The 12,594-nt window shown below is 38.0% G+C and overlaps 1 protein-coding gene across 1 annotated transcript in view; it reads left to right on the top strand.

Moving 5' to 3' along the window:
- Positions 1 to 12,594, top strand: part of HMCN1 (hemicentin 1) — a 284,684-nt gene that overhangs the window by 170,241 nt on the left and 101,849 nt on the right. The window contains exons 36-41 of the mRNA XM_089515825.1: positions 734 to 857; positions 2,214 to 2,315; positions 4,170 to 4,346; positions 7,125 to 7,276; positions 7,787 to 7,910; positions 11,748 to 11,923. Coding sequence (XP_089371951.1) covers positions 734 to 857; positions 2,214 to 2,315; positions 4,170 to 4,346; positions 7,125 to 7,276; positions 7,787 to 7,910; positions 11,748 to 11,923 — 855 coding nt within the window. The remainder of the gene's footprint in view (positions 1 to 733; positions 858 to 2,213; positions 2,316 to 4,169; positions 4,347 to 7,124; positions 7,277 to 7,786; positions 7,911 to 11,747; positions 11,924 to 12,594) is intronic.

The raw sequence follows: 12,594 nt of genomic DNA, 5'->3' as shown, positions 1-12,594 counted from the left end.
ATGATATGGTCCTTCTATCCTATACCCAAATTGGTCTTAGGAGACTTTTAGCTAACTTGAATTCCTACTGTCAAGATAATAAACTATCTATCAACTGCATCTCTGTCACTGTGATCAAAATGAAATTGAAGCTCTTATTTATTTTGTTGTCTCCTGTCATCTGAAATTAGTAATAAATTCCTCTCAGGTCCCCTACAAGATAAAGACTTCTGGACAGCAATTCAAAAAAATAATTTTTAAAATTTATAATAATGAACCCATTATATTTGGAAGAGCCCAAAACCTTTCCTATGAGCCTTAGCTAAGGCCCAGGTCAGTTATTGTCAATCAAACAAGAAGTCTGAACAGAAAGGTCTAGAATCTGATATGAAGTTACCCTAAATGACAAAATGTTTGGCCCATCTGCATCATTTAAATTTAGGAAGGTTTTGGAATCTAATTTGGTTTTAAAGTCACATCTATTGTGATATTTTAATATCTCATTTACTTCCTATTTTTTACTATGCCTGTGGTTTTTTTTTTGTGTGTGACAACCTATGGTCATATACAATACATATTTTTACATTAAAAAAAATAAGTAACAGGTCCTTCCATAAATTACTATGTGTGATGGAGGATATAGTAATTTATGGAAGGACCTGTTACTATGACTGTTTTTTGTGAGTGTTTTCACTTGGAAATCTCAGTGGCTAAATCCACCAGTGTCCTTTTGTTTTGTTTTGTTCTGGAGCAGCTGGAATCTTCAGGACGCATCCTGCAGCTTCCCAAGGCCCTAATGGAAGATGCTGGCAGATATACCTGCGTAGCAACAAATGCAGCTGGTGAAGCCCAGCATCATGTCCGGCTGCATGTGTATGGTAATGGCTATCCTGACCAAAAGTGGCTTGTTGAGTTTGCTAGCTTCACTCAGATGTGTATATGCCCATTTTTCTTGCTCTGTTCCTTTTTTTTTTTTTTTTACAATTGGATTATTGTATTAGCCTCCCCCCTAGTAATGATATCCTTACATTCTTATTACCTCCATAAGCCATGACTTTGAAGTTAAGTTTCTATTATTGTAGAGAATAGGATTGTTTGTGAGTCTGGCAATTGACAGCCAATTTTTATATAATGTTTTCTGGACTTTAACAGATGCCATTCAAATAGGTACAGATATGCTGTTGTCTAATGAAGATGGCAGATTAAGCTTTTGCCTTCACATGTTTTACACTTGAGCTCCCAGAATATCTGATCATTGGCCAGGCTGAAGTCCAAAACACCTGGATGACTAAAGCATGAGAATCATTAGCACATAAGATAGGCATTATTGCAAGATAGGTGACATGTTTATATTAGATAGGAGCTGCTAGATGAGCTTAATTTTTTTCCACACAGCAGAGCTCTCCCAATGACTAGATGCTGTCCTATCACACACGCACAAACACACAGACATAGATACACAAACAGACAGATTGTTTCCTGGCATGGGAGGTAAAGTCATATGAGAAGTATAATAAAGAAATGATATGGTTCTGTATAATAGTGATCCAAACAGTGATCTTTTGGTTTTGAGTCATATTTACAGTCAGCATTGGAAATGCCTCAGTATTTAGCTAAATTTTGTGGGTTTGCTCAAATATCACCTGCTGAACTCACCAGATTTTTTTTTAGATAAAAGCTCCAATGCAGGTCCAGAAAGTGTCTGAGGGCCAGTAGGCCTTCCAAGAAGCCTTTGCTTGATGAAGTGTAGCTTCCTTAAAGGCATTTTCCTTTGTATAAGAAATCATGTTGGAAATTTATAATCAACTTCTGTTTTGCACCATTCCTCATGTATACAATTAGCCCTGCTTTCACTTGTCCTCATTTGTATGGTGTGGAGCACCAGAACATTTCCAGGGGAGAAAAGGGATATTTCTGTACTTTTCTGGGAAATCCCTGCAGTTCTGTGGATACTCTGGGCTTAGAAAAGTGTTTTCCTCCCATATGTCATATCTGGACCTTTCTATGGGCCAGTGTAATCTGATTTTATTGGGAGATGCTTTTTTCAAACAAAAGTTTTGTTTCTCTTGGTAATGTCACACACAAAAAATCATGCTAATCATACAGAAACTAGCTAAGCATATAGAAAGGCTGGATAGCTAGATCACTGAGATCTTAATATTCTTTCTTTCTTTCTTTCTTTCTTTCTTTCTTTCTTTCTTTCCTTCTTTCTTTCTTTCTTTCTTTCTCTCCAGAGCCACCCAATCTGAAGGATTCAGGGAAGATAATAAATGAGACTGTGATTGTGAATAATCCAATACAGTTGGAGTGCAAAGCATCTGGAAATCCTTTACCAGGTATTGGCCTCCATGACAATTATTTTCCATATTTTAAAGTTTTCAGATTTGGTGTGAGGGAAAAGGGCTACTGTGTTCTACCAGTGGATCTACTGTTAACAGGATATATAACTTGCAAGCTATATTTGTTGAATTGTGTTTATTTCAGTCAAGACCTTGATGGTGGCTAAATGATGCTGTGAATTGACAGAATGTTCATTGAAAGACTAAAGGTATTGGGGCCAGATGGCTTGGTGGCTCTCTGTAGTAAATGTTTTGATCTCTTATTGCCATTGCAGCAGACAGTGAATGATGTTTTGCAGACTGGAAAGAGGTGAATATAACGTTAATAACAAAAGAAGATCAGGGCTTGACATTCACAAATAATTATAGGCCCATATCATTATTGAATAATAATTACAAGCCGTTCACAATATTCGTAGCAGTAAAATTGAAATCATCCTCCGTGGGGATCAATCTGGATTTTTACCTAAAAGGCACTTATAAGATAATATCAGCAATGTTCTAGATACTTTACATACTGAGGAAAAAGCCACATTGAGGTCTGTGTGTGCAGAGAAAACTTTTGATAATTTGAACTGGATATTCTTATATAAGATGTTGAAAGAGATAGGTTTTGATGATAATTTAATCAATTGAGCGAGTTATACGTTGCAGAAAGCACAAATAATTGTTAATAGTGAATTAACAAAACCCTGTGAGATTAGAAAGATGTGTATGTGTGTGTGTGTGTGTGTGTGTGTGTGTGTGTGTGTGTGTGTCTTATTTTAACCTAGTGAACACTTAACTGTAGCCAAATTGGATTTGTTGACTAATGAAATAACATTTAGAGGACTGCTTCTCACAAAAACAAAACAAAAGGAAAGGCTGAAAAAAAAACCTGTTACTTTTGCCCTATCAGGCAAAATATTATAAACACACTCGGGATGAACAAATCTGCTCCGGATTTTGCTCTGCTTTTCCTATTTGCCATTGGACAATGTTTTTATTACAATCAAATTGCCTTTAGTTCTCTGTGTCTTTTATCAGTCTAAGGGATACAAAAAGCCAGAGGTGGAAAAATAAAATTTGGTACCACCTGGCCTGATGAAGAGAGGTTGAAAACATATATTTCTCCTGATATACACACTGTTCAACTGTTGATTTTGAATTTCTTCCCCATCATGGTCCAATGTGATTGTCTTTGCTTCTGTTTTTGACCTGTATTTCCTGATTTCTGCTTCCTTTTAATTTCTTCTCACCTTATAAACAGATGTTTATAATGAGTTCATTTACATATGCATGTGCATCACTTCTTTACTCAGCCTTTGAATTTGTGAATTAGCTCTACTGATGCAGTGGGAAAGAGTTTTGTCTGTGCTTGAGCTGTGATGTCTCATTCCAAAATGTATAAGACATCACTGCAAGATGCTGGTTCTTGTCACTCTTAGGGATGCTTTGAACTCCCTTCAGTTCTTTGGTGAGAGGAGCCAAAGGATGTTTTCGTGTGGTGTAGGCTATAGCTGATATCTTGAAATGTACCCAAATTAATATGGTAATGATCAGTGCAAACTGTCATGTAAGAGGATAAGCAGATGACTCAATGAGGAGAACAAGACAATGGCTCACAGGCAATGTTTAAGTAGGCAACTTAGTAGCGGATGGTGTAAATGTCTTCTAGGTATTAGCCTAGACTCTGAATGCGCTATCCAAGGTGCTGAACTGTATCCCAAAAATAAGTTCTGAACAAATATTTTTTCACCTCTCCCTTTCTCCACATGCTGTCTACTGCATAAATCAGATTAATGCAAAAGGGATTAATTTTGTGTTCCCACATGCACCTTTACACTTGTGCTCTCTTATTTTATTTTGCAGTTATCACGTGGTACAAAGATAACCGCCCTCTCACTAGTACTGCCGCCATCACTTTCTTGAACAGAGGACAAGTTGTACAGATCGATGGTGCCCAGATCTCTGACACTGGCCTTTACAAATGTATAGTGTCAAATGCTGCAGGAGTCGCTGAGCTGTTCTACAGTCTTCAGGTTCACGGTAAATATTGCTCCTCATAAAACAGATGCAGCTTTGAAGGTAGGGAGGGACTTGTCATTGCATTTCATCTTCACTTTTCAAGGTTTATTGCATGCATTTATTACCTTCCAGGTACTCACTAAAACCAGTTTTCCAGAGAGGCTTGTGGGGGGAAAAGCAGAAAGTTTAGTTTTGTAACAATGAGTGAGAGTGAGAAAACCGTTGGTTCGGAAGTGTTTGCTTGACAGAACTGTGCAATGGAGCTAGGTCTGGAAGACATATCTCAGTGTTTCTGTTTCAGCAAACTGAGATGATTATTTTATGGGTGCTCTTATTTAAATCAAGACTATTCCAAGACCCAAGGCACATCTTCAGTCCTAATAAACAACACTGATACATAATTTTGCTTGTTTTCTGACATTTTGGCTCACTTTAGACATAACAACATACTATGGTTTGTCATTAAATATATGACCTGCATCAAGCTTCAGGATTATGTGCTTCTCCTCCGTTTGCTCTTTTGTACTGAAGGTCAGCACATTTAAATCTATGTTCTACATTTTGGTTCTGTTGCCAAAAACATGCTCCTCTTTGTACATTAGTAAAGACATTACTCTTATAATCTGATTTTCTCTAGTTATTCTCTATCTTTTTACCCATATTATCATGGTTCTTTCTTATTTAAATTTTGTGTACAATTTACAGAAATATCAGCATTAGTTACACTGTAGTACAATAATAATTCTGAGATCCAGTAAAATCAATGTATAACATACAAAAGAAATGAAAAGCACAATGAACAATTAGTCAGTTTGTATAGACAGAGCTTATTTCAAACATTTCCCCTCTCTGGTCTCTGGATCATAATAAAGAATTGATTAAATAATATTTCTGTATTTGACATTTCTGTATTTTGTGACAAATGAGCTAGAATGGTGTCACTTTTTGCCTGTAATGGCCAGGGCTGTAATTTATTACTATTTGGTGTAATATAACAGGTTTTCAGCATGTTATTTAATAGCGAGAGTGTTCTGGCTCAATATTTGCTAAGAGAGGAGAAGGCACCATGTTACTCTTTTTTTGGGATGTTGTGCAGGTATTGGAGTCAGCCACAAGAAGAAAGTTTGGAAGAGGGAAATGGACAGGAGGGAAGAGGAGAAGATGAAGAAGAGAAATGTGACAGACGTTGTAAACATGAGCCATGCTAGAGACTCAGTTTAGCTGGATTTTTAAAAATACCCTTTTATAAAGTTATCTTGCCTTTTCTGCCTTCTTTTATTATGCCCAGAAACAGAAAGATGGTCTATGGAGGTGGAAGTGGGGGAACAGGCTGGTTTGTCAGACTGGCTGGTCCAAACAACAGTGTAAGGTGTGCACTCAGATTGCCTGGGTTAGGTGAGGGGTAGTTTAAAAGAGAGGCTGTTTCTCTACCTAGTTTGGAATCGGAGTTTGAGCAATTGTTAGTGGAAGAAGAACATGGAGAAGGAAGAGGGATTGAATGAGTGACAGTATCTATGTGTCCACTTAAATCTCTGGGGGCAATGCACACAACAGGCACATGCTCTGACATGTTATCCCTGTGCATGTGGGAATGGGAAATACAAACCAGCGTGATCTGCCCAGAATTATTGTAATCTGAGAAGAGGAAGGACTAGAAAGCATTTTTCTGTATTTCTCATTGCCACAGTAATGGTAATACTATTAACAAGTAAACTAGGAAGGCAATATCTGGGCTGCAGTAACAGTCACAAATAATGACCAGTTGGCTGATCAGTAATAAATAACAAGTAACATATTGGATGTTCCATTGGTGAGACATGTCTGCACATCTGCTATTAAAAAGTTGCACGCTTATTTGTATGGGTTGTATTTTCTCACTGAGCTAAACATAAACTGTATGCATTTGTTTCTAATTTTAACTGTCCAGTGATGACCTTGAGCACTGTATTTCTTTGGGAGCTGCTGATAGTACAAGACAGAGCCCAAAGCAGTTAACTCCAGATAGCCATTAATTTCTAAGAAATGTTTTGTTCCAAGGATATTCTCTGCAGTTCTAAGGCAGAAAAGCGGGGGGAAATAAAGTTTAATCCTGAAATATTTTTGATAGATAGTAGGTTTTGTTTTGTGTTTTTAAATGGGAAAGCAATGTTTAATCAGTAAGACACACAAAAGTAACAAATCTCTGTCACTGTGGACAGTGGTGCCTGAATCCTGTAGTGAGGATTGTGTATTGTAAGTAGAGTGGCTGCCATTTACTTTCCTGGAAGGATGCTACACGGTGGCACTGTGATGCAGCAAGATCCTGGAGAGACCTAGGAGTACTCATGTTCCTTGCTGTAATGGCAGAACAAAAGAGAGAGAAGCAGGGAGACAGTCTTCTGTGATAATTCTCCCACTTTCAAAGTATTTGCTGATATTCTGATAGTGTTTTCTAACTTCCATAATGAAAAAATTGGGTGACAAATGTCAGAAGGTACCTTCAATACAATTTTCGCTGTTTTAACTATCTGTGCTTTCTAAGGTATTTGTTAAGGAGTGGTCTATTTTAAAATATTTTATTTGTGGATTTAATGTTTTAAATGTGATGGTCTGTTGTACCTGCTGGGGCCCTGCTGAGCTGAGAGGGGTAGATAGATACTATAAATAAGTAAATAAGTAAATTCATGTGTGTGTGTGTGTGTGTGTGTGTGTGAGAGAGAGAGAGAGAGAGAGAGAGAGAGAGAGAGAGAGGCAATATAGACTAGACCTGAATATCCTTTCTGAACATTTAATGTTTCTCCCATTACTTTCAATTTTCAGTTTCACCCTCCATTTCTGGCAACAATGAAGTAGTCACTGTTGTGGTTAATAATCCAGTAAGGCTGGAATGTGAAGCCCGTGGAATCCCTGTTCCTATTCTGACCTGGCTGAAAGATGGCAGTCCCGTTTCTAGTTTTTCAAATGGACTCCAGGTACTTGGATATGTATCTCCCATACTTACTTAAACCACTTTAAATAGTGGGATCACACAACACTTTAGATGTTGTTATGTTGCAAGTTTGAACTAACCAACCCTGCATAGCTAATGAAAAAGAATGCTAAAAGTTGCAGTACAGCAACAGTACAGCAACATAGGGAGCACCACATGATTCACAACCCTGGAAATTGGGTTCTATGTATAGAGCTTTTCTGTAATTCAGGAGCTTCCCTGGATCCTATCCTTGAAGTGGCCATGATAGTTTATGAATGCTGCTTGGTGTGGCTGGTTTATAGCATTTTTTGTCTAACTGCAGCTTCAATAAACAGTAATATACAATCATTTTAGATTATGAACTGAATTATTGTGACCACAACAAATTGCTTTAGAAGGTTAATGTGACTATGTGATTAATGCAAGTTAATATATAATTATGCTAGTAAACTGCATGATGCCCCAGATCACCTAATACATGCCATTTATGACAACTTTAGCTCCTTTTTAGATTCTTTCAGGAGGTCGCATTCTGGCACTGACAAGTGCACGGATCAGTGACACAGGAAGATACACATGTGTTGCAGTGAATGCAGCAGGGGAGAAACAAAGAGATATTGATCTCAGAATTCACGGTAAGGACCCTTGCCAACTTCCTTCCATGTGCAAACTAAAAGAAATACCAACAGCTGAAATGATATATTTGTTGGTGAATGTGAGATTCTCAAAATTACTTCCTATGGTGCCTTTGCCATATACATTGCATTACTGAATTTCTTTCAGGACTACTGTATGCCAGGGCTTGGTGCTCTTAAGCTTGCTTTAACATTTCTCTTGAAAGTCACAGGACAGAGAAGAAAATATGGATGCACACAATGCCATTGTGCCATCATATTCATGTTACACTTGGTCCTCCCTATCCATGCATTCTTTATCAAGCATCCACAGCTTGAAAATATTCCAAAATATATAAATTTCAAAAGACAAACCTTGATTTTGTCATTTTATATAAGGAACCTATTTTACGATGACATTGCATTTAATGGGCCTGGAATATCCACGGATTTTGGTACCCTTGGGGTAGAGGTCTTGGGACCAAATACCAGTGAATATCAAGGGCCCACTGTAAAATTAAATATACAGTTTGCCCAAGTGGCAGGAGGTTTTTCTTCTGTGATCCCCCCCCCCCCAAAAAAAAATTCATGTTTAATTTAGATAGCATTAACATTGTCAGGGAGCTGTTATACATTTTGGGCAACTATCGGGATGGGAACACAATGTAGCTCTTAATTCATTTGAGTTTGACAGCTCTGTAGTAAGGAAACCTGTCTGTCTTGTGCTTTCTGAACACGTGGAATAGTCATACATAATATCACCTATCCTCAGAGTGGTGCAATACAGATTTCCATATGTTTCATACATACTTACTGATGCATGTCAGAGGCATTTAAACATTACTCTATCGTTTTGATAGAGGACAACCTAATGACAACTGTACGTGGCAAGTTTAATTCCAGTGGTGCCTGATGGCTTCCTCTTAATAGAATGATGACCTTGCTCTGGGTTTTAATTTTAATTGAAAATGTTTGCAAATAAATCATCCTTTAGGAGTCTGAAGTTCAATATAAGTAACAGGTTCTGGACTTGGAAAAGGTTTAAATTGAAGCCCAGAGTGTGTTCACCTTTGAAATTACCTTGAAGCCACCAGTTGCCGCTATTTGAATAAGAAGTGGAGGAATCTATGGCTCTTCAGGATAGGGACTGCATCTCCTTCACCCATAGTTAGTTGAGCTGCAGTCCAGGTCTGATGAGAACAGAAATTTAACAACATCTGATGGACCAGAGATTCCTCCTTCTTGGTTTAGATGTTATGCATTTGTTTTTGCTTTCCATAGATTGTAATGCTACAGATTTTGTAATGGTATATCTAAAAAAATTTGTTTGCACTGTACAGCTAAAATGATAAAAAAAAGAGTGTTTGAAAACATAAATACATGCTGCTATTCTTGGCAGAAAGCTAGGATTAACTGCAGTTCTATGTCCAGATTGTATACTGTTGCAAACAGGAATTTACTGCTTGAGATAGTGGTTCTTTGTTAATTCTGATCTATTCAGGCACTACTTCTCATGAAATTCAATGGCCTCTGAGTGTATTTCAGTTCATTTGACAGGGAGGAAAGGGAAGGAAAATGTTTGCAAATAAATCATCCTTTAGGAGTCCCAAGTTCAATGTTCTGTTCCTCAGCCATGATAAAGACACACACACACACACGAGAAAATAAAAGAATTCTTGTCTTTGCAAATTCTACAGGGGAAGTAAGATAAGCAGGGAGGAATCTTAGCAGTTTGTTAACTGTTATTATGTTTATTTCTTATCCACAGAGACCAGAATTTTCTCCAAATTATTTTTAAGCTATGCAGTCAGCTGTACAGTTGAATGCTTCTTGGGGAAAAAGGGATGTTTATGAATTTTTGAAACAACAGTGTTGCTGACATACACTGTCCTGCAAAACTGAGCTCATTTTGTGTTCAGATTCCTAATTACCAAAACATTTGTCTTAGAGAAATAATATGTGCTACACACGTAGATAATTCTTGCTGTCTTCCGTTTCTGCTTGCTGTATTTATTTAAATTGATATAATTTGTTCCCATTTAACTGGATGCACAGCTAAATTTAGAAATGAGTATTTGTATGAGGTGTTACAAACCGCTGCTTTGAGGCGGTCTCCCGGCGCTGCTGTTTGCTCCGTGAGGGAGCCGCCGCAGCCAAACCGCGCGACTCCCTTACAGAGCAAAAAAGAAGCTCCAAAATGGAGCTTCTCCTGGCGGCGCGCTCATGACGCCGCGAGGCGCCAATGCCGCACTCGCGACGTCATTAGCGCCGCACGATGTGCGGATGCACAGCATCCGTTACGTCAAGATGGCAGCGGCCGTGTGGAACGGCCGCTGCCATTTGTTACGGACAGAGTCCGTAACAGGAATAGGGGCATCTGGAAGAGACGCCCCTTTTTTAAACTGGGACGTCCTGAGGACGTCCCCAGTGGCGGTTTGTAACCCACCAAAATGAACATTTCAAGGGTAATACCACAACTTAAAGGACAGAGTAAAAAGGCAACGCTAAGATATAACTGGATGAGGATGAGGATGACTGAAAGCCTAACTTCAGACTAAATGGTTCATTAATCTTCTGAATAACATTCCCTTTCATACAAGAGATGCTCCTCTCTATGGGCAAGGTAACCCTGGTATGGGCTAGAAGCACAAACAGCAGGAGACAAATCAATAATAACTATTTTGGAATCTGGGGAAGTGACATTTGAGGGATGCTATTATGAGCTGTTTTAAAGAGGAGGAAAGAAAGACTAGGGAGTTTATCACACTGGGGCTAATTTTGGCAATAAAGAGAGATTAAAGTGCATATAATGCATCCTGCAAATAAAGCGAAAATGGCGAGTAATTGCGTGAATGATTATCACATGCAGTTGCGCAAATAAAGTGATATCGGAAATGCATTGTTGCTGAAATCCTAAAAATAAAAAGATGTTTGTTAATGCTTCTTCGTGACCATTTTAATGGTGGGTTTTGTGCGATGTTGTGTGAAATCATTGTGTGTAATTACACCATTTTAAGGGATATTCATGCGATAAAGTACCAATCTCCTTCGTGTGATAAACTCCAAAGAGTGTTTGAGATTAGAAAGCAAACAGGCTCTTTGTATAAATAAGTAAAGGAGCACTGAGCAAAACAAAAACAAAAAGCCAAAAACAAACAAACAAACAAACAAAAAGCCCCCAAACAAATCCAGTATGACCCAGCGATTGAACAAAGTGATCGTGTACTAGAACATTTGAATTTAAATCATTGTTCACTAGTGGTTAAACTGGAATATTCTTGAACTAAGTCATTTTGTATTAGCTCCATCTGTGAAGTGAAACATTCATCACTAGGATGTGGGAAGGAGATATGGGTATGGCATTGCCACTTCTTATTTTATAAAATTGATTTCATTTTATAAAATTGATTTTATTTTAAAAGCAGATGTTCTAACAGTCTCAGGGACTTTTCCATGTTTGACTTTCTCTTGAAATCCTAGTGGACTGTTCGTTCTTGTGTAGCAAAGAATGAAAAAATTACTTTTCTGGACTACAGATGTGGATGGGGGAATAGTAACTTTTCAAAGCTTTTCTAAGTAGCTTTTCTAAGCTCTGTCTTAAAGTTATCATTATTGTTTTAAGAGAGCCTCTTGTACTGAACCTACCTACATAGCTAGTAACTGGCATAATAATGTTAAGCATCTTTCAACTATAAAATATGTTGATCTAATAAATAAATTTTGCAAGGCTCATTTACACATTTGACAAATCCAGTGGATTATTAGAATGTTCAGACAGAGGTAGATTTCTTGTCATGTGAGAAGGACCCAGAAAATCACCCTTGTCCATGTGAAATTTTCAAACCTTTCTTCATTTAGTCCCCCCTAACATTATGGGAGAGGAACAAAACGTGTCCTTGGTTATGGGAGAAGATTTAGAGCTCCAGTGCCAGAGCAATGCCATTCCCCCACCTACCTTGGAGTGGCTGAAGGATGGTCGGCCTCTATTGAAGAAGCTTGGCCACAGCATTGCTGAAAATGGAAGCGTATTGAAGGTAATATATGAGTTTTACTCTCCTTTGTCATTTTCATCCTTATACTAATAACACAGGGATCACCAGGTCTTGACGTCTATTATTTAAGTTTTGTCCCATATCAGTAGAACATTTTTGTTTAAGCTTTCATTACATCAGGTTCATTATCCCAGATTCTGCAGTGAACTGACCAATGTCTCAGCAGTGCCATGTGGTTTCTGTTTGTCATGTCAATAGAGTTATTGTGGTTTCTCTCTTTCTCTTCCAGTGAGGTGAAATGGTGAAAGCTCAATTGCCCTTTAAGGGTTTCTCAATAGCTTCACAGTGCCTAACTCAGATACAGATCCAACATGTGGATACTGTGATTGTGTGAACTTCCTAGTCAGTCAAGGCTATTGTTGTGGATCTTTCCCAGAGAATCAGAATCAGCCATTGAAGCTTTGAGAACGTTTTAAGGGCACTATTATGACTGTTGGAGGAGAGAGGAGACTTGATGATTCATAGCTTAACCTCTTAGCTGTTCCAGTTTTCTTTAGTCAAAACTTACTGCCATGTGTGACCATAAGTACTTTTGTCTAACTGTTGAACTGTATTTTAGCTGGCCATAATCTTGTTGAGAATGCCTTGTTCATATCAGGATAGCAAAATAATGCTTTAAATAAAGTTTATCTACTCATTGCCTTTGAGAATTA

This window comes from Sceloporus occidentalis, unplaced genomic scaffold (assembly GCF_023333645.1).
Source record: "Sceloporus occidentalis isolate IW3139 unplaced genomic scaffold, rSceOcc1.0.p SCAF_3, whole genome shotgun sequence".
In the NCBI taxonomy this organism is placed as follows: Eukaryota; Metazoa; Chordata; class Lepidosauria; order Squamata; family Phrynosomatidae; genus Sceloporus; species Sceloporus occidentalis.
Note: the sequence above shows the minus strand (reverse complement) of the source record. Positions and strands in the feature narration are given on the sequence as shown.